The following is a 15149-nucleotide window of genomic DNA, read 5'->3' on the forward strand; positions in this document are numbered from 1 at the left end:
ACTTACAATCTATCCGAAAAAGTTGTACGACTTGCCCGTCTCCTTGGCAGCAGCGTCCAGGACAGACTTGGCGGCAGAAGCGTCGGCGCCGTTCAGCTTGCCTGCGACATCCGCCAGAGATACGTCGCTCAGAGCCTCCAACAAAGTCTCGATGTCTGCGTCGATGAGAGTGGCCTTGTCCTCGGCTCCAAAGTAGCCGTTGTCCTTGGCAGCAGCCCTGATGGCACGCTTGTTCTTCTTCTTGGCGCTCTTAGCGGCCTCCTTGGCCTTCTTTGCGTTCTCTTTCTCGAGCTTGGCTTTGGCCTCTGCTTCCGCCTTGGCCTTAGCCTCGGCCTCGGCCTTCAGACGGGCCTCCTCGGCAGCCTTTCTAGCACCGGCCTCTCTCTCCCATTTCTTTCTGGCCTTCTCGGCCTTTTCCTCCTCCTTGAACTTTTTAATTCTTGGGTCCTCAGAGTTGGCTCTCTTCACGAGGTCGGCCAATCTCTTGTTATCCTCGACCTTTCTCTTCTTTCTGGCGTTGTTGTTCTTCTTCTCGATGTAACGCTTGTGGTCTCTGTTGGCAGTGTCGTCCGGAACGTCCTCGTCAAGGAACTCAAACGTTCTCCACGAGTCAAAGTTGGCCCAGAACTTGTAGAAGGCCTCAACCTCCTCCTTGCTGGACTCCATGGTTCCCAGAGAAGGAACAGGCTGCTTGTTGGAGAATCTGGCCTCCGACTCAAAGACAGGCGTCCAGGCCTCAAAGAAGTCGTACTTCTCCTTTGGCGATGGAGGCTCGACGTCGGCATTGAAGTCAACAGAGTCGTACTGTCTTCTTTTGATAGGATCCAACAGGGTTTCGTAGGCCTTCTGGATAATCTTGAAGAATCCGTCCTGGTCCAGTCCGCCGGCAGCTCCCTTTTTGTCCGGATGGTGCTTCAAGACCTGCTTACGGTGGGCCCTTCTAATCTGGTCCTCGGTGGCTCTGTATCTGAGCTTCGACAGACCCATAACAGCATAAAGATCGGCAGTCTTCCAGTCTCTTGGGTCGTGCTCAAGCAGGTCCTCGCTCTGCTCCTCGTCGAACTCGTCGTCGTCGTTGGACTCTTCCACAGACTTGACGTTCTTGGAGGCCTCAAGTTTCTCGTACTCGGACCAGGTGTGGCCTCGCAGGGTTCTGGTGGCATGGGCAAGGAAGTACTTGCCGACAGGCTCAACAGGACGCTTGACAGGAGCGCTGTAGTTGGAATGGGCTTTGAAATCGCCGGAAAAGCTAGCAGGAACGGCAGGAAGCGACATGCTTTAGTATGGAAACTGAAAAAAAAAAATTAGGAAAATTATTTTCCGTGCTCCCTAACCATGACATCGTCTTCTGACCTCCAGCAACAGGACCTTGTTGTGTTTGAAGACCGCTCGATTCTGCCGAAATCAGACCCGGATCACAACTACTGCACACTGGTGCTTTATAAGGCCTCCACCCGGCCCACATGGCTCAACGTCGCACTCGTGGAAAATTCGCTTTTTGGCACCTGCTACGTCAACAAGACGCCCATTTCTGACCGCTCGACTGCGCCAGTCGTGTTTGCGTCGCTTAGCGTCGATGAAGCAACATACCGCAAACAATTGGCACGGCTGAAGGGCGATCTGGCTGGCTTCAAATACGTTGACCTCTTCAACAGCTACCAGGACTGGTACACCAAGATCTCGCTGGAGGTGGACCGACAGAGCAAACTGGACAAGCCAAACGTGTTCATCGAGAACCCCGAATTTTTGCTGTTCCTCACAGACATTACAGTGGACAAGCTGCTGGCCCAGTTGCGGAAACTAAACACGAAATGCAATCTATATTTGATAAGCTCGAGCGACGAGAGTTTGATGGAATATTCCGATTCCCCAGACGACCTGGCCACCGTTCACGCTACTTTTTTGACCAAACTTGCACACAGAACATCTTTGATCTTATCTCTTCGTCCGTTGCGCACAGGAAGGGCGGAAGACGTGACTGGAGAGCTGACGATCGGCAGAGGCCTGATCGGCTCGCCTAAGAAGATTGTCGAACGTGAATATCTTTATCTGATCAACAAGGAAGGGACCGTGAAACTCTTTTATAGGTAGCCTACTTGCTTCTGTATATATTGTAATAATCGTCCAGGGCAAACTCAATAGCGCAACGGGTCTCCAATAACGGATATAGGGGCCAAACGGACCGTTCTCCAACTTGGATCCAGTAGGGAATATTCTTCTGGTACTCGTTGATGTCGAAAATACGGCTGAAATCCTTGATAAGAGTTCTGAGCTCTGGGACGATTGTGATCTCGCTGTTTTCAAACCGGGGCGTTTTCTCGTCCACGGCCAGCCATCTAAGGAAACCCAGGAGCAGTCCGAATTTCTCCAAAGCTTCCACTCTATGTCTGAACTCCAGACTTATCAGGTTTTTGATGTGGTTGGTCAGTTGCCAGGACGTTGGCGAGTGTTTGAGGTCGTTGCCGATGAGCGGCGCAAGATACGGTCTGGCCAAAGAAACAACAAAGTGATTGACGTTGAATAGTTCTGTGAGTCTGGTGTAGGGTGAGATTGGTTTGAACGACTTCGTGTTGATCGAGCTGGTGTAGTGTGGCGACAGATACTCGCAATGTCGTTTTAGAAACGTCAAGGTTTTGATCTCGTTGTCTGCGGTCTTGTATTTGAGCTGGACATCCTCGTCCAGGACGCCATTCCCGATGGAACAGCAAATCGCGCTCTTGATTGTGACGTTGGGCGTGGAAACATAGTTTAGAAGCGACGGCACGCAGCTCTCTGTTGGATGGATGAGAATGTTGAGAATTCTGTTAGTCTTCAAATACGCCTCTTCAAAGGTCAGGTCTCCGACCTTGGACTCCACATACTTGATGAACAGCAGCATGTCTTGGCTGTATCCGCGTTTGATGACAGAGCCGATTACATGGTGGCTGTTTCCGTCGACTTTATCCTCTGGGAGTAGCTTGACTAGATTATTGAGGTTGTCCTCCACTTCAGTGTCGTCCAGACAGCATATCAATGCGCCGACCAGGGCGCCGATCGCAGAGCCAGCAATTATTCTGGGCAGCAAATTCTTGAAGTATAGTGCCTTGATGACTCCCAAGTGACAGAGCCCAAAGAGAGAGCCTCCTTGTAATATCAGAGCCGTGACCCCTATAGTCTGTCGCGAGTCGTGGAAAAAATCCAGTTTCATCTGGTTGAAATAGCTCTGCTCCATGGTCTGGTCGCGCAACTGCCACTCGTCTATAAACTGGAAGCATTTTAGCACCTCTTCAATGTAGTCTTCAATCAGGATCTTGGTGCCAATGTACGACTTGTTGTACAGCTGTTTGTTTGAGATCCCGCCAAAGTTCCTCAGCACGCTCGAGCGCAAAATCCCCATCACCTTGAGCGGGTCTTTATATATCCTAGCAAGACGGAGATCGTGCAGACGCTCGTTTATGAGTCTGTAGTCGTACTTTTTGGAGATGAAGTTCTGTCGCCAGACGTCGTAGCCGTTCAGCCGGTCGATCTCCGACGTGATCATCTCCCATTCGTGGAAATCCGTGCACGTTTGCAGGGACCGTTTTAGGTCGCGGATTGGCGAGTCTCTTACGAGTTTGATGAGCCGTTTGACCCAGAAAAACACCACATCGATCACCAGCGTCAGCACTTTCCAGAGTGCCGGCGGCGTGTTGTTGATGACGAGCGAAATAACGTATAACGTGGCCATCGAAAGGCCCTTGCTATTCCTCTTCATGGATAAGCGAACTAAAATTAAAATTGGGGAAATTTAATAAATGACATTGGCTCTGAGGGGGTGGATATATAATTAGCTGGAGTGACCCCAGCACTAGCCGCCTAGAACGACGTTTCCCCAGGATCATCGGCGCCCCACATGGAGACTGTGCCGCCCGCTACGCCAGCAGACCGACTCTGATTACATAAACCCAGACTACTTCACGGCTGTGAAAATATATATATTTTTCCCCTATTATTTTCTCTTTTTCGCCACCATGGATATCATTTTGGGCATCAGAGTCAAGGACTCGGTCATTGTCGCCACATCAAAAGCGTTCACGAGAGGAATCTCGGTCCTCAAAGACACAGACGACAAGACAAGAGTGCTCAACCAGTACAACCTGCTGGCATTCACCGGAGAGTCGGGAGACACGACACAGTTCGCAGACTACATCCAGGCCAACATCCAGCTGTTCACGATGAGAGAAAACACAGAACTCAATTCCAAGGCGATCGCGTCCTTTGTCAGACAGCAATTGGCCACCTCGATCAGATCCAGAACGCCCTACCAGGTGCAGGTCCTGTTGGGAGGACTCCACAACGGCTCCGAGCCATTTCTGTCGTTGATCGATTATTTGGGTACTCGGGTGGACTTGCCGTACTGTGCCCACGGATATGCTGCCTTCTACACGATGTCGCTGCTCGACCACCACTACAGACCGGATATGGCTCTCGACGAAGGCCTAAAATTGCTCAAACTGTGCCACCAGGAGCTCGTGAAGAGAATGCCTATCGAATTCAAAGGCCTGTACGTGAAAGTGATCGACAAGGACGGCATCAGAGATATAGATTTTTCCTAATAAAATTACTAGTCGTTCCATTACATACACCTATAAACACCCGGTTCCTCCCCCATCATATTATCAACGTCTTGACCTCCTCGTTCGAAACTGGAGGTTCTGCGTGGATAGTGCTCACCGGCTGGTTATTCTCATCAAGAACAACGGTCTCGTACAGCATGATTGTGCTCGTGGTCTCCTGCTCAGCTTCTCTTTCGGCCTTTTCGCGGGCCTGGAACTCGACGTTGGCCTTGGCACGCAATATGGCCAAATACGATTCTCCGTCGTTAACCAAAGTACCCAGCGTTCTGTTGAGCTCGTTCAGCAACTTGGTCACGCGTTCCAACTTTGGAGTGGAGCTCAGAAGCAGGTCTCTGGTCTGGATTAGTTCCTGCTTCAGTTCTTTGTAGTTCTTCCACTCTTTCCAGTCGTCTCCGTTCTTCACAATCTCTGTGGAGTAGGCGTTGAGCGTAGACTCGCTGAACTCTTCAAGGGTCTCCAAGATGGACGTCCTCACACGCAGCACCTCGTCGGAGAACTCTTGCTCGTATTTCCTGAAATCCTCAGTGATCTCCACACCCTTTTGTGTCAGCGACTCGGAAAGACGCTTAAGAAGATCGCGCATGTCCTGACGAGTAACGTACTTGTCCGTGTCGTGGTTGATGTCGTGGATCATGACGTGTGCCTCATCGTAGTTGCGGTTGACCAGCTCGCCCAACTCCTGCAGCTTAGGTCTTAACTGGTTGTAGATCTTGTTATAAGCACTCTCGTCGACCTGGGCCACCTGTGACTCAAAGTCATTCAACGCGTCCTGCGTTACCCCCTTTAACATCCTGTTGTACTTGGTAAGTGTGGGCTCGGCCTCGCTGAGAGTTTCCGAGACGTCGTCTGTCTTGTCGGTCTCGGCAGCCTGCTTCGACAGTTTCTTGAAGAACTCGACGTCCTCATACGTTGGGATCTTGAACTTGGCATTCAGAAGCTTGTTGAATTCGTCTTTTAGAAACTGCTTCTTGTGCTCCGTCCGCCAATACTCCTCGGTCGTCTTTCTGATCTTCGAGTCTCGCTGGAAAGCATCGAGATACTCGTAGGTTTTGCTGTAAAAGTACCCCAATGCGTCCACCAGCAAAACAACCAATCTTTTGGTATTCACGTAGAACCAGGAATTCCTGAATGCTTCCACATGCGGCTCTAGCTTGTTCAACCGTAAAGTAAAGTAGAGTTTCACCAATTGTGGCCTCACGTAGAGGTTATATCTAAGATACAATGCCAGCTTCAACTTCGTTCCCTGGATATAGAGCATTGTCTTCACCTGGTGAAAAATGGAGACAGTACGGGGGATGATTTTTGTTAAAACCACCAGCTTGGCCTTTGTGGTTAGCTCGAGAGATTTCAACCTAGCATATTCCCCCACTTCTGCACCTTTGGCTCTGACATAAAGCAGGGCGTGTCTTGTCACCTCCTGCGTCTTGGCCGTCGCCTTATCAAAAAACTCGCTTAATTTCGTCTTAACAACGCCACCATACTTGTCAACATGTGGCTTTGCAAACTTCGTGTAGACCTTTGCACTTTGGTCGTAGCCAGATTGCACAATTGGTTTCACTGGGGACTTGGCGTACAAGTTATTCAGCGGGGTGAACACTCTGGCGTCCGCAGCTTCAATCACTGGACCGCAGTATGGCTCCACAAACCTATAGTACTTGTGGCTGTAAAGACAGAGGGCATCGTTGGATTGTGAAGCGTCCAATTGATAGGACTGTGTAAGGGGGCACTTGACAGTTATGTGGGTGATAACATATAGTAGGACACCAATGACAAGCAAGAGCCTGCTTTTAGGAGATAAGAGTGCCATATTGGAGATCCTGGCAGGTTATAACAAAATGGGCTTGCCGAATTCAATAACAAACTTGTTGATGGCGACTCGTTCCAAAATATTTTATTTTACTTTTCTTGCAATAAACAAGTTTTTTTTTTTTGAGCTGGATTGCGCACGATGCATAGAAAAAACACACAAACACACCCGTACACCACAAACTTTATCAGTACCTCGGTGGCCGGTTGTAGGGCGTTCTAGGGGGCCTATGACCGTACGGTCTCGGAGCCCTCCCGCCACGGCCTCGGTAACCATAATTGCCACGCCCATAAGACGCAGGAGGCGGATACAGCATCTTGGGAGCAGGATCCTGCTGCTCCACGTGTTTGTGCTTATGTGCTATCTGGCGGCCCCCAAGCCCACCTCCTAGTCTCCTGGGTTTCCAGTTTTTCACCACGCGACCTCTTTCGATGTCCACAACCACTGCACGGTTTTTTATCACCATTCTATTACCTTTCTGGAACGCCAGTTTGGCGTCAGACTCTGATTTGTACAGGATAAAAGCGTACCCTCGACTTTTTCCGGTGTTGGTGTCTCTCACGACTCGAATCTGGTCGATTTCGCCAAACTGTGCGAATTTTTCGCGCAGCTCTATCTCATTAATTGTGTAATCCAGTCTTCCGACAAAAACGGTTTTGTACGGGTCTCCGGCGATATTGGTGTCTGTTTCTGGGTTCCATTTTAGAAGGGCCCGCTGGAGCGCCTCCTTGTTTTGCTGCGACTTCAGTTTTGCCCTAGTTTCTCGACTCACAAACTCGTTTTTGTAATCTTTGTATTCTTCGACATGGTCCTTCAAAGAGGACAGGAACTGCGCAATTCCGTCCACTTTGGGAGTCCGACGTTTCTCTATAGGAACATCTGCCGGGGGGAGGTACTGGAGAGGCACTTTGGGAGTAAACAGGTCCACTATCAGTGGAGTGTACTTATTATCCGACATACGGCAAAAAGAGACGATAGATTAAAAGCGAAGGTCGATCGACCAAAAAAAATTATAAAAAAAATTTATGGGAAAAAAATTTATTATCTTGATTAAACATGGCTGGAACCCAAAAGAAGAATGCCAAAGGGCGGCTGGATAGATACTACCACCTGGCGAAGGAAAAAGGGTATCGTGCGCGTTCCTCTTTCAAGCTTCTCCAAATCAACCAGAAATATGGCCATTTCCTAGAAAAATCTAAGGTCGTGATAGATCTTTGTGCGGCACCAGGATCCTGGTGTCAGGTCGCAGCGCAGCTTTGTCCTGTGAACTCTCTCATCGTGGGAGTAGACATTGTGCCCATCAAGCCGATCCCAAACTGTATCACGTTTCAAAGCGACATCACGACGGAAGACTGCAAGTCCAAGCTCCGGGGTCATCTCAAGACGTGGAAAGCAGACACCGTGTTGCACGACGGTGCGCCCAACGTGGGTCTGAACTGGGTGCAGGACGCTTATACCCAATCGCACTTGACGCTGCAGGCTTTGAAGCTTGCTGTTGAGCATCTGACAGCCGGCGGAACGTTTGTCACCAAGGTTTTCCGTTCGAGAGACTACAACAACCTGGTTTGGGTTTTCCGCCAGCTCTTCGACAAAGTCGAGGCCACCAAGCCGCCTGCGTCGCGTAACGTGTCTGCGGAGATTTTCGTTGTTTGCAAGGGTTTCAAGGCGCCCAAGAAACTGGACCCTCGGTTGCTGGATCCTAAAGAGGTTTTCGAGGAGCTGCCAGAGGGTCCCGTCAACAACGAGGCCAAGGTCTTCAACCCGGAGGTCAAGAAAAGAAAGAGAGATGGTTACGAAGAGGGCGACTACACTCTTTTCCATCCGATGGCTCTTCTGGATTGGGTGCGACAGGAAGAAGACGTGATCAACACCCTAGGAAGTGTGAGCAAGTTCGAGATTGACGAGAATAGCGACGAGTGGAAGCTTCTGCGTCGGATGAAGGACACCACTCCGGAATTTTTGGAGTGCTGCAAGGACCTCAAAGTGCTGGGCAAGAAGGATTTCCGTATGCTGATCAAATGGCGGAAGCATGCTCGTTTGGTGCTGGATTTGGACACTGAGAAGGAGGAAAAAGAGATAGAGGTCGAGGAGCTGACCGAGGAGCAGAAAATCGACCAGGAGATCGAGGAAATGAAGGAGAAGATCCGTCTCAAGCAGAAGAGAGAGAAAAGACGCAAAAATGAGGCCCGGCAGCAGGAGATCCAGAGAATGCAGATGAACATGTTGACAGACATGCAAATCGGTATTGACGCGGGCCAGATCGGGTCGGAAAGTCTGTTCAACCTGAAGCTGGCGGAGAAGACCGGACAGCTGAACGAGCTGGCCCGCGGCAAGAAGAGTATGGTGTTCACGGGCGAGGACCTGATCCGCGACAACGACATTGTTGTGGATGAGCACCAAGCTGTGGAGTCTGGCGACGAGCTCGACAACCTTGAGGACCAGCTCAATTCGATGTATCAGCAGCAAAAAGAGGCGAAGATGGAGCGGGACGCGAAACTGAGAGCCAAGGCTGCGCGTGGCGGCGACGACGAGGAATGGGAAGGAATCGAGGACAGGCAGAGTGAGGTCGAATCGGACGAGGCCGTGGAGGAAAGCGAGAGCGAGAGCGACATCGACAGCGACGACGACGAGGCGATCAACAAGCTGATAGCCACGATCGAGAAGAAAAAGAAGGGCGCACTGAGCAAGACTGCCAGCACATTCTTTGGCGACTCTATTTTCGAGGGCGTCGAGGAGGTGGGAGCAGGCAAGGAGAAGCCGGTGCAGGAGTCTGCAAAGCAGGCAGTTTCTGAGCAGTCTGAAAGCGAAAGCGAAAGCGAGAGCGAGAGCGAAGTTTCCGAGTCAGGGTCTGAGGCCGAGAATGAGGCCGAGAGTGAGACGGAGCCCGACTTTGAGCTGGTTTCCGGGTCCGGCGATAATCTGCCTCACAAACAAGAGGTCGATCTGGCCACTGTGGAGGCGATGACACTTGCCCAGCAGCTTGCTCTGGGCCAGAGATCGAAGAAAGACCTGATCGACGACGGGTTCAACAAGTACTCGTTCCGCGAGAAGGAAGGACTGCCGGACTGGTTCCTGGAGGATGAAGAGAAACACAGTAAGATCAACAGACCAATCACCAAGGAGGCCGCGTTGGCCCTGAAGGAGAAGATGAAGCAGCTGAACGCCAGACCGATCAAGAAGGTGATGGAGGCTGTTGGCAGGAAGAAGCTGAGGGCCATCAAGCGACTCGAGAAGATCAGGAAGAAGAGCGATCTGATTGCCGAGGACGACTCGAAGAGCGAGCTCGACAAGGCCAAGGAGATCCAGGCTCTTGCAGCGAAGCTGGGCAAGAAGAAGAAGACCAAGCCGAAGGTCACGGTGGTGGTTGCCAGAGGCACTCACAAGGGCCTGTCTGGGCGTCCGAAGGGCGTCAAGGGCAAGTATAAGATGGTTGACGGTGTGATGAAGAACGAGATGCGTGCATTGAAGAGAATTGAGAAGAAGCGGAAGAAGGGTAAGAAATAGTGTGAGTTAATTGAAAAATGGGGATCAGCAATAAATAAGTGTAATAAAACAAAATAAATAAAATAAAGTAAAATAAAATAAAATAAAATAAATAAATATATACATCGTGTAATGAATCACCGCACCACGCTGTTTGTGTACAGCAACGAAAAGGCGGTTTTTGACGCACTAGGCGGCAAAGACAAGGTCGTTGTTCCGGCGTCGAAGGCGTCGCCGCTCGCCAGGGAAGACCGCATCGAGATAGACGTCTCCCTGCTGAAACCAGAGTACCGCGACATTCTGGGCAGGCTGCAGCTGCTCAACGTCCAGCTGGGCAGGAAACGCAACGAGGAACCGCAGTTTACGATCTTCAGCGACCACGAGAGCCAGCCGGCAGGGGTGCGTATCGACGTTGCTCCGCAAACAGCCCGCACCATGGCCCAGTACGAGAAATTGTCGCGGCTGGCTGTGGAGATGGTTCTGCAGCTGATCCGTGTGGACACGAAAACCACGCCCTACTTTTTCGAGGAATGGTACCGGGCGTATGTTTTCGAAGAGCCAGATCTGGAAGTGTCCGCCTTGAGCATATGGAACACGCTGGTTGGGGAAGCGTTACCGCTATCTTTGGCGGAACTACAACAGGCGGCGTCTCTGGAGCTTATTCTTGATGGAGACAAGCTGCGATTCCTGTTTTACTGGCCTTTGGTTGACCGCCGACTGGAGTTCGCCAGAGACACGCGGGAGATCGGCGTGTTCTATCTGGACTCTCTGCCGGGCGACTACGACCTGAGCATCAGCGGGGTGCGTGTTCGCGGCGACTCCAAGTTTGTGCCGACGTCGCTGTATGTAAACTCGTTCCACACGCAGCTTCCGGGCGTTTCCGCCGAACACGTCTTTGTGGAGCCTACAGGGTTGCATCCAAGGTACAAGGTGAGAGTTTCAGGCGAGAACGAGGCTCCAAGATCGACGTGTCGCCTGATTTTTGACTTGGACATTCCGTCGACGTATATTGTCGACAGGTACCAGTTGGCGTGGGATGATGACATTTTCAGGAACGTGTCGGTTTTCGGCAGCAGCGACTTGGAATTGCCAAGCTATAAAGTTTCTGAAGGCTGCTCGCTGCGTGTGGAATTGGCCCCCGACGCGCGCGAGTTCGAGATACCGCTGCATCTGCGGTACGGCGAGCCATTGCGCGGTGTAAAACCGGTCGGGCTGGCTGCGGGAGATCTCTATTGGGACTGTGAGACCGATCCCGAGACAGACTCCCTAATCCGAGGCAGCTTCATGCACGAAAATCGAATATTGGAACGCACACACTGGCAGATGTTCCATGTTGGCAGCCAGGGCCCAAACTACCTGGAGGCTTTGCTGCCCGTGGGGGACGTGCGCGAGAGCCGTGTGGTGGAGGGCGGCACGCTGGCGCTGGTGTCTGTTTTCGCCGTATGGCTTGCCAAACTGTTTTGGCAGATTTGATTGATGATGGCTCTAGAAATCTTCCAACAATAGCAAAGCGCAGCGTGTGGCTTTGCGGTTTCAATGGCTGCGAAAAATATTTCTAAAATTGTCTGCTGAAATTTGAGAGGAGTCAGAACTCTGCTGAAATTACTACAATCCACTCAGCACCATGCAGGGCCGTCCTATGGAGCAAGGCATTGGTCTACGGCGGCGAGAGTCGGTCTCCTCGATGAGCTCGACGCGCAGCGTGCGGTCCATGACCACGCCGCGCGAGCTGAGCACCGATTCGTTACTGGTGATAGAGGACCGGTTTGTTCGCAAGCCGCGCGTCCAGAGAATGCGCCGGCCCGACCTGAGACCGCAGCCCCAGCTCTCCACGCGCGTGTCCTACCCTCCGCCCTCTGCTGGCCGCTCCATGTACTACTTTCCGAACGGCGAGGTTTTCAGGCCACGGATGCAACCACGGCCCAAATCGACCAAACACAGTTCCCTGCCAAACATGGCCAGCACGCCCGCCAACCAGCGGCAGCCGCCGTCTCTAGCGCCCGCGGGCCCTGTCCAGGAGTGCCGTCCGGCCGCCGAGACGCAGCAAATACCTCATATATCCAATCAGCCCACGGGGTCGAGTGCGTCGTCAGCCTCGCCGTCGTCGTCGGTGGGCCACAGCACGCCGGCGTCGTCCATCACGTGCAGCGAGGAGGACGAGGACGACAAGAAAGGGCTGAAGCGGATGCTTAGCAAGCTGCTCGGGAAGGATAAGAAGCTCAACAAAAAAGCCGAGCCGCTCGCGTCTAAAAATAGCCTGAGCAGCGAAAGCTCGTTGGAGTGTCTGTCGCTGTCGACCGGGCTGAGCGACGACAGCAGCAGCTTCACCGCGGGCGACGACCGGCCCCTGGACGGCGGCGACCTGGACTCGGAGCTCGACTACATCTCGTCGATCATTGGGATCGGCGAAACTTCGTTTTTCGACGACCTGGGCCAGGACACGCTCATCAAGCGCGAGTCGCTGAGGATGAAGTCGCTGGAGAAACAGAAGTCGCTGAGCAGGAAGAACACGCTGGACTCGCAGGCGACGATCGACGCGAAAAAGCACGTTGCGAAGCGTCGCACTTTTGGCAACGGCGAGTTCGAGGTGGTCACCACCAACAGCGCCAAGGAGCCGGGCCAGTCCTGTGCCGTGGCGCGGTCCGCGCTGAGCTCGCGGTCGGCGAGCCCGCAGCGCGTGTCGTTCTCCGACAAGATCTATCTTAATGAGACGTTTTCTGCCGATCATTACGTGCGGTTCAATAGAGGCCTCAAGCACACCTATTCGCAACTGGCAAGAAACCCTGCGCAGATCAAGGAGATCCGGGCCGAGCTGAATTACTACAAATCCCACGAAATGGCCGTTCACGAACAGTCTAGAGAGTATACGCATTATTTCCGAACTGCATAGTATATTAACCCCAGTTTAGTCAGGAGCCCCTGTAGGTGGAGTAGCCGTAGTTGCTGAGCAGCAGCGGCACATGGTAGTGGTTGTCTGGCGGGTTAGGCACCTCGAACGTGATATCGATGAAGGGGAAGAACGTCTTTCCGTCGCGCTTCAGAAAGTAGTTTTTCGTGTGGAAGCGGATCTGGTACACGCCTGGCGCCAGACTGGTCCACTGGTTGTTTTCGAAGCCGACACTCTTGAGCAGTTGGCTGTCTGGCCCGGCTGGCACCCATTCGGCCACTCGGCCGTCCGAGTTAGTACGGGCGGTCGCAAAGTGCACGAAAGAGTCCCTCAGAACGCGGATGTCGCACTCCACGCTCGCCGCCGGCTGGCCCAGCGTGGTGTCCAAAATGTGGCAGGTGATTGGGGGCATTGGAGAAATTCAGTTGATTTAATTTAATAATGATATTTTTCAATATTTAATTTTGAATGGAGGCCTTTCGTTTGCCGCGCAGGCCGCGACCCGCGCCGCCGGCGACTTCTGACGGCGGCCCGACGCGCGACAATCACGACGACGGGGTCCTGTTTGTGTGTAAGGGCGTGAAATACTACTCTCCCGCCCTCTTCTATGCGGCTCCAGCCATTACAAAGGCGCCGTTTCCCATGCTGATATGCGACGTGCTGAAATTGCGCGATTGCAGACGAGTCTACAAGAACGGGGGCTACACTCCGGCGAGCCAAAACATACTGATGTTTGGCAACCACCCCGTGCAGAAGATAATGGTTCAGGGAAAAGTGGTTGGAGAGCGGTGGCACGAGATGTCGCAAGACAAATTTTTCATGTTTCTGGAGATCTCCGACGGGACAGCCGAAAGCGCTCTCACGGTCCGGATCCAGAGCCAGCTGTACCACCAGCGGCTGATCGGGTTTGAGAAGAACAACAACCTGCTGGTACAGGTGCGAGGTGTGGCCAATGTCTACAACGACCAGGTCGAGATCCACGCCGACTGGCTCGACGTGGTGGGCGACAAGCGTGACATGGGCGTGGAGATGGACTGGTGGGACAGGGCGCTGGGCATGAAGGCCGAGGTTCTGCAGGATCCATGGGATCTTCGAGGGCAAGTGGACGAGGCGAAAAAGAAGCTCGAGAGTTTATCGGAAGAGTGCGAAGAGGAACGGCGAGCGGCAAAGGAGCAGCTGAAGCGCGAGGAGGCTTTTGAACTGCAGCGGGTTTCGGAGAGCGAGCGTGCTAAAGAGGAACACACGACAGCGGCAGATACGGCTGTTGACGGCCAGGTAGCAGACTCTGCGGAGCAAGATTCGGACGGGTCGGGCTATGCGACGGCTACAGAGATCGAGGACGACGAGTCGAGTGATGTTTACGAAGGCATGCGGGAGGAGGAAGCCGAGCAGGAGGAGGTTATAGAGGAAGAAGCGGCGGTTATAGGGCAAGAGATGGCAGTTCTAGAGGAAGAGACGAGGACCAGTGGGGAAGAGATGGAGGAGACAAATGTGGATTCGAGCGCAGTCGCGGAGGCGGAACAGCCTGTGGTGAAAAGACGAAAAAAGTCTGAGAAAGTGCCAGGCAAAACACCAGAAGCACCAGAAGAAGCAAAAGCACCAAAAACGGTAGACATGCAGAAGACGGAAGAACAGACGAGTGCTGGTATCCAGTTCCTGCTGCCGCCGCCCGCGTTCGTGGGAACACGGGTTTCTGTCTCGCTGCTCAGTCGTTTCGAAGACGACCACGATGCCGTGGAAAGAGAGATCCTGCGGTTCTGTTTGCAGACAGACAGCAGCAAGTTCAGTCTGGATCGACTGATGTCGGACCGATCAGTGACTCTCGCCGTGTACGAGGCAATTCTTCGGACGAGAGCAGAGCAGAGCTCGGAGCCACTTGACAGCGAGCTTGACCAGCACTCGTTCAAGCTTATTTTCCATTCCGCGCGGAAGTCGCTGTGCCACACAAAGCTCGTCAAACTCACCAAGTCGTCAAACATAGAGACCGCTGGCCTGAAAAATGTCCAGGAGTACCTCTCGAACCTGGTCGACCATGTCATGCACCAGACGAAGATAGCTGTTCGGGAGCTGAAAGACGGCTCAGACAACGTCGGCGAATTTTGCCAGAACATGGTGCAGTTCTACCACACACGGCTGGGGCGGCTTGTGCTGACGTCAAGGTCTATGATCAGCAAAGTGCAGGACAAGTTTTCGGCGACCATCACAGCCCCCGTGATTCGCCAGATTATGGCGCACACGATCGGTTCTGCCGAGACAGACCACTCAATTGAGCTTGGAGACGGGCTGCAGGTGAATTTCACGTGGTATTATCTTGTCAAACACTGTCATTACATGTATCTTCCCGAAATCGTACATAGTGGAAAATAGCTTTTTTTAT

The 15149-nt window shown here is 52.6% G+C and overlaps 11 protein-coding genes across 11 annotated transcripts; 6 read left to right on the top strand and 5 right to left on the bottom strand.

Moving 5' to 3' along the window:
- Nucleotides 1-9: 9 nt before the first annotated feature.
- Nucleotides 10-1275, bottom strand: KL928_004648 (uncharacterized protein; the record flags this gene model as incomplete). Its single annotated transcript, XM_043205369.1, has 1 exon — nucleotides 10-1275. The coding sequence occupies one exon, from the start codon at nucleotides 1273-1275 to the stop codon at nucleotides 10-12; it is 1266 nt and encodes a 421-aa protein (XP_043058140.1).
- Nucleotides 1276-1335: 60 nt separating this feature from the next.
- Nucleotides 1336-2091, top strand: KL928_004649 (uncharacterized protein; the record flags this gene model as incomplete). The annotated part of the gene is made up of 1 exon (XM_043205370.1): nucleotides 1336-2091. The coding sequence occupies one exon, from the start codon at nucleotides 1336-1338 to the stop codon at nucleotides 2089-2091; it is 756 nt and encodes a 251-aa protein (XP_043058141.1).
- Nucleotide 2092: 1 nt separating this feature from the next.
- On the bottom strand, nucleotides 2093-3733 carry KL928_004650 (uncharacterized protein; the record flags this gene model as incomplete). Its single annotated transcript, XM_043205372.1, has 1 exon — nucleotides 2093-3733. One exon carries the CDS (start codon nucleotides 3731-3733, stop codon nucleotides 2093-2095), a length of 1641 nt encoding a protein of 546 aa, XP_043058142.1.
- A 256-nt stretch (nucleotides 3734-3989) lies between these two features.
- Nucleotides 3990-4574, top strand: KL928_004651 (uncharacterized protein; the record flags this gene model as incomplete). Its single annotated transcript, XM_043205373.1, has 1 exon — nucleotides 3990-4574. One exon carries the CDS (start codon nucleotides 3990-3992, stop codon nucleotides 4572-4574), a length of 585 nt encoding a protein of 194 aa, XP_043058143.1.
- A 55-nt stretch (nucleotides 4575-4629) lies between these two features.
- KL928_004652 (uncharacterized protein) lies at nucleotides 4630-6402 on the bottom strand (the record flags this gene model as incomplete). The annotated part of the gene is made up of 1 exon (XM_043205374.1): nucleotides 4630-6402. One exon carries the CDS (start codon nucleotides 6400-6402, stop codon nucleotides 4630-4632), a length of 1773 nt encoding a protein of 590 aa, XP_043058144.1.
- Nucleotides 6403-6589: 187 nt separating this feature from the next.
- KL928_004653 (uncharacterized protein) lies at nucleotides 6590-7360 on the bottom strand (the record flags this gene model as incomplete). Its single annotated transcript, XM_043205375.1, has 1 exon — nucleotides 6590-7360. The coding sequence occupies one exon, from the start codon at nucleotides 7358-7360 to the stop codon at nucleotides 6590-6592; it is 771 nt and encodes a 256-aa protein (XP_043058145.1).
- Nucleotides 7361-7458: 98 nt separating this feature from the next.
- On the top strand, nucleotides 7459-9906 carry KL928_004654 (uncharacterized protein; the record flags this gene model as incomplete). The annotated part of the gene is made up of 1 exon (XM_043205376.1): nucleotides 7459-9906. One exon carries the CDS (start codon nucleotides 7459-7461, stop codon nucleotides 9904-9906), a length of 2448 nt encoding a protein of 815 aa, XP_043058146.1.
- Nucleotides 9907-10017: 111 nt separating this feature from the next.
- KL928_004655 (uncharacterized protein) lies at nucleotides 10018-11358 on the top strand (the record flags this gene model as incomplete). Its single annotated transcript, XM_043205377.1, has 1 exon — nucleotides 10018-11358. One exon carries the CDS (start codon nucleotides 10018-10020, stop codon nucleotides 11356-11358), a length of 1341 nt encoding a protein of 446 aa, XP_043058147.1.
- Nucleotides 11359-11509: 151 nt separating this feature from the next.
- Nucleotides 11510-12775, top strand: KL928_004656 (uncharacterized protein; the record flags this gene model as incomplete). The annotated part of the gene is made up of 1 exon (XM_043205378.1): nucleotides 11510-12775. The coding sequence occupies one exon, from the start codon at nucleotides 11510-11512 to the stop codon at nucleotides 12773-12775; it is 1266 nt and encodes a 421-aa protein (XP_043058148.1).
- Nucleotides 12776-12867: 92 nt separating this feature from the next.
- Nucleotides 12868-13184, bottom strand: KL928_004657 (uncharacterized protein; the record flags this gene model as incomplete). The annotated part of the gene is made up of 2 exons (XM_043205379.1): nucleotides 12868-13051; nucleotides 13123-13184. 2 exons carry the CDS (start codon nucleotides 13182-13184, stop codon nucleotides 12868-12870), a joined length of 246 nt encoding a protein of 81 aa, XP_043058149.1.
- Nucleotides 13185-13240: 56 nt separating this feature from the next.
- KL928_004658 (uncharacterized protein) lies at nucleotides 13241-15139 on the top strand (the record flags this gene model as incomplete). The annotated part of the gene is made up of 1 exon (XM_043205380.1): nucleotides 13241-15139. One exon carries the CDS (start codon nucleotides 13241-13243, stop codon nucleotides 15137-15139), a length of 1899 nt encoding a protein of 632 aa, XP_043058150.1.
- Between the last annotated feature and the right edge of the window lie 10 nt (nucleotides 15140-15149).

This window comes from Ogataea angusta (assembly GCF_019207475.1).
Source record: "Ogataea angusta isolate 61-244 chromosome Unknown 61-244_NODE_10_length_428612_cov_89.696788, whole genome shotgun sequence".
NCBI classification, from domain to species: domain Eukaryota; kingdom Fungi; phylum Ascomycota; class Pichiomycetes; order Pichiales; family Pichiaceae; genus Ogataea; species Ogataea angusta.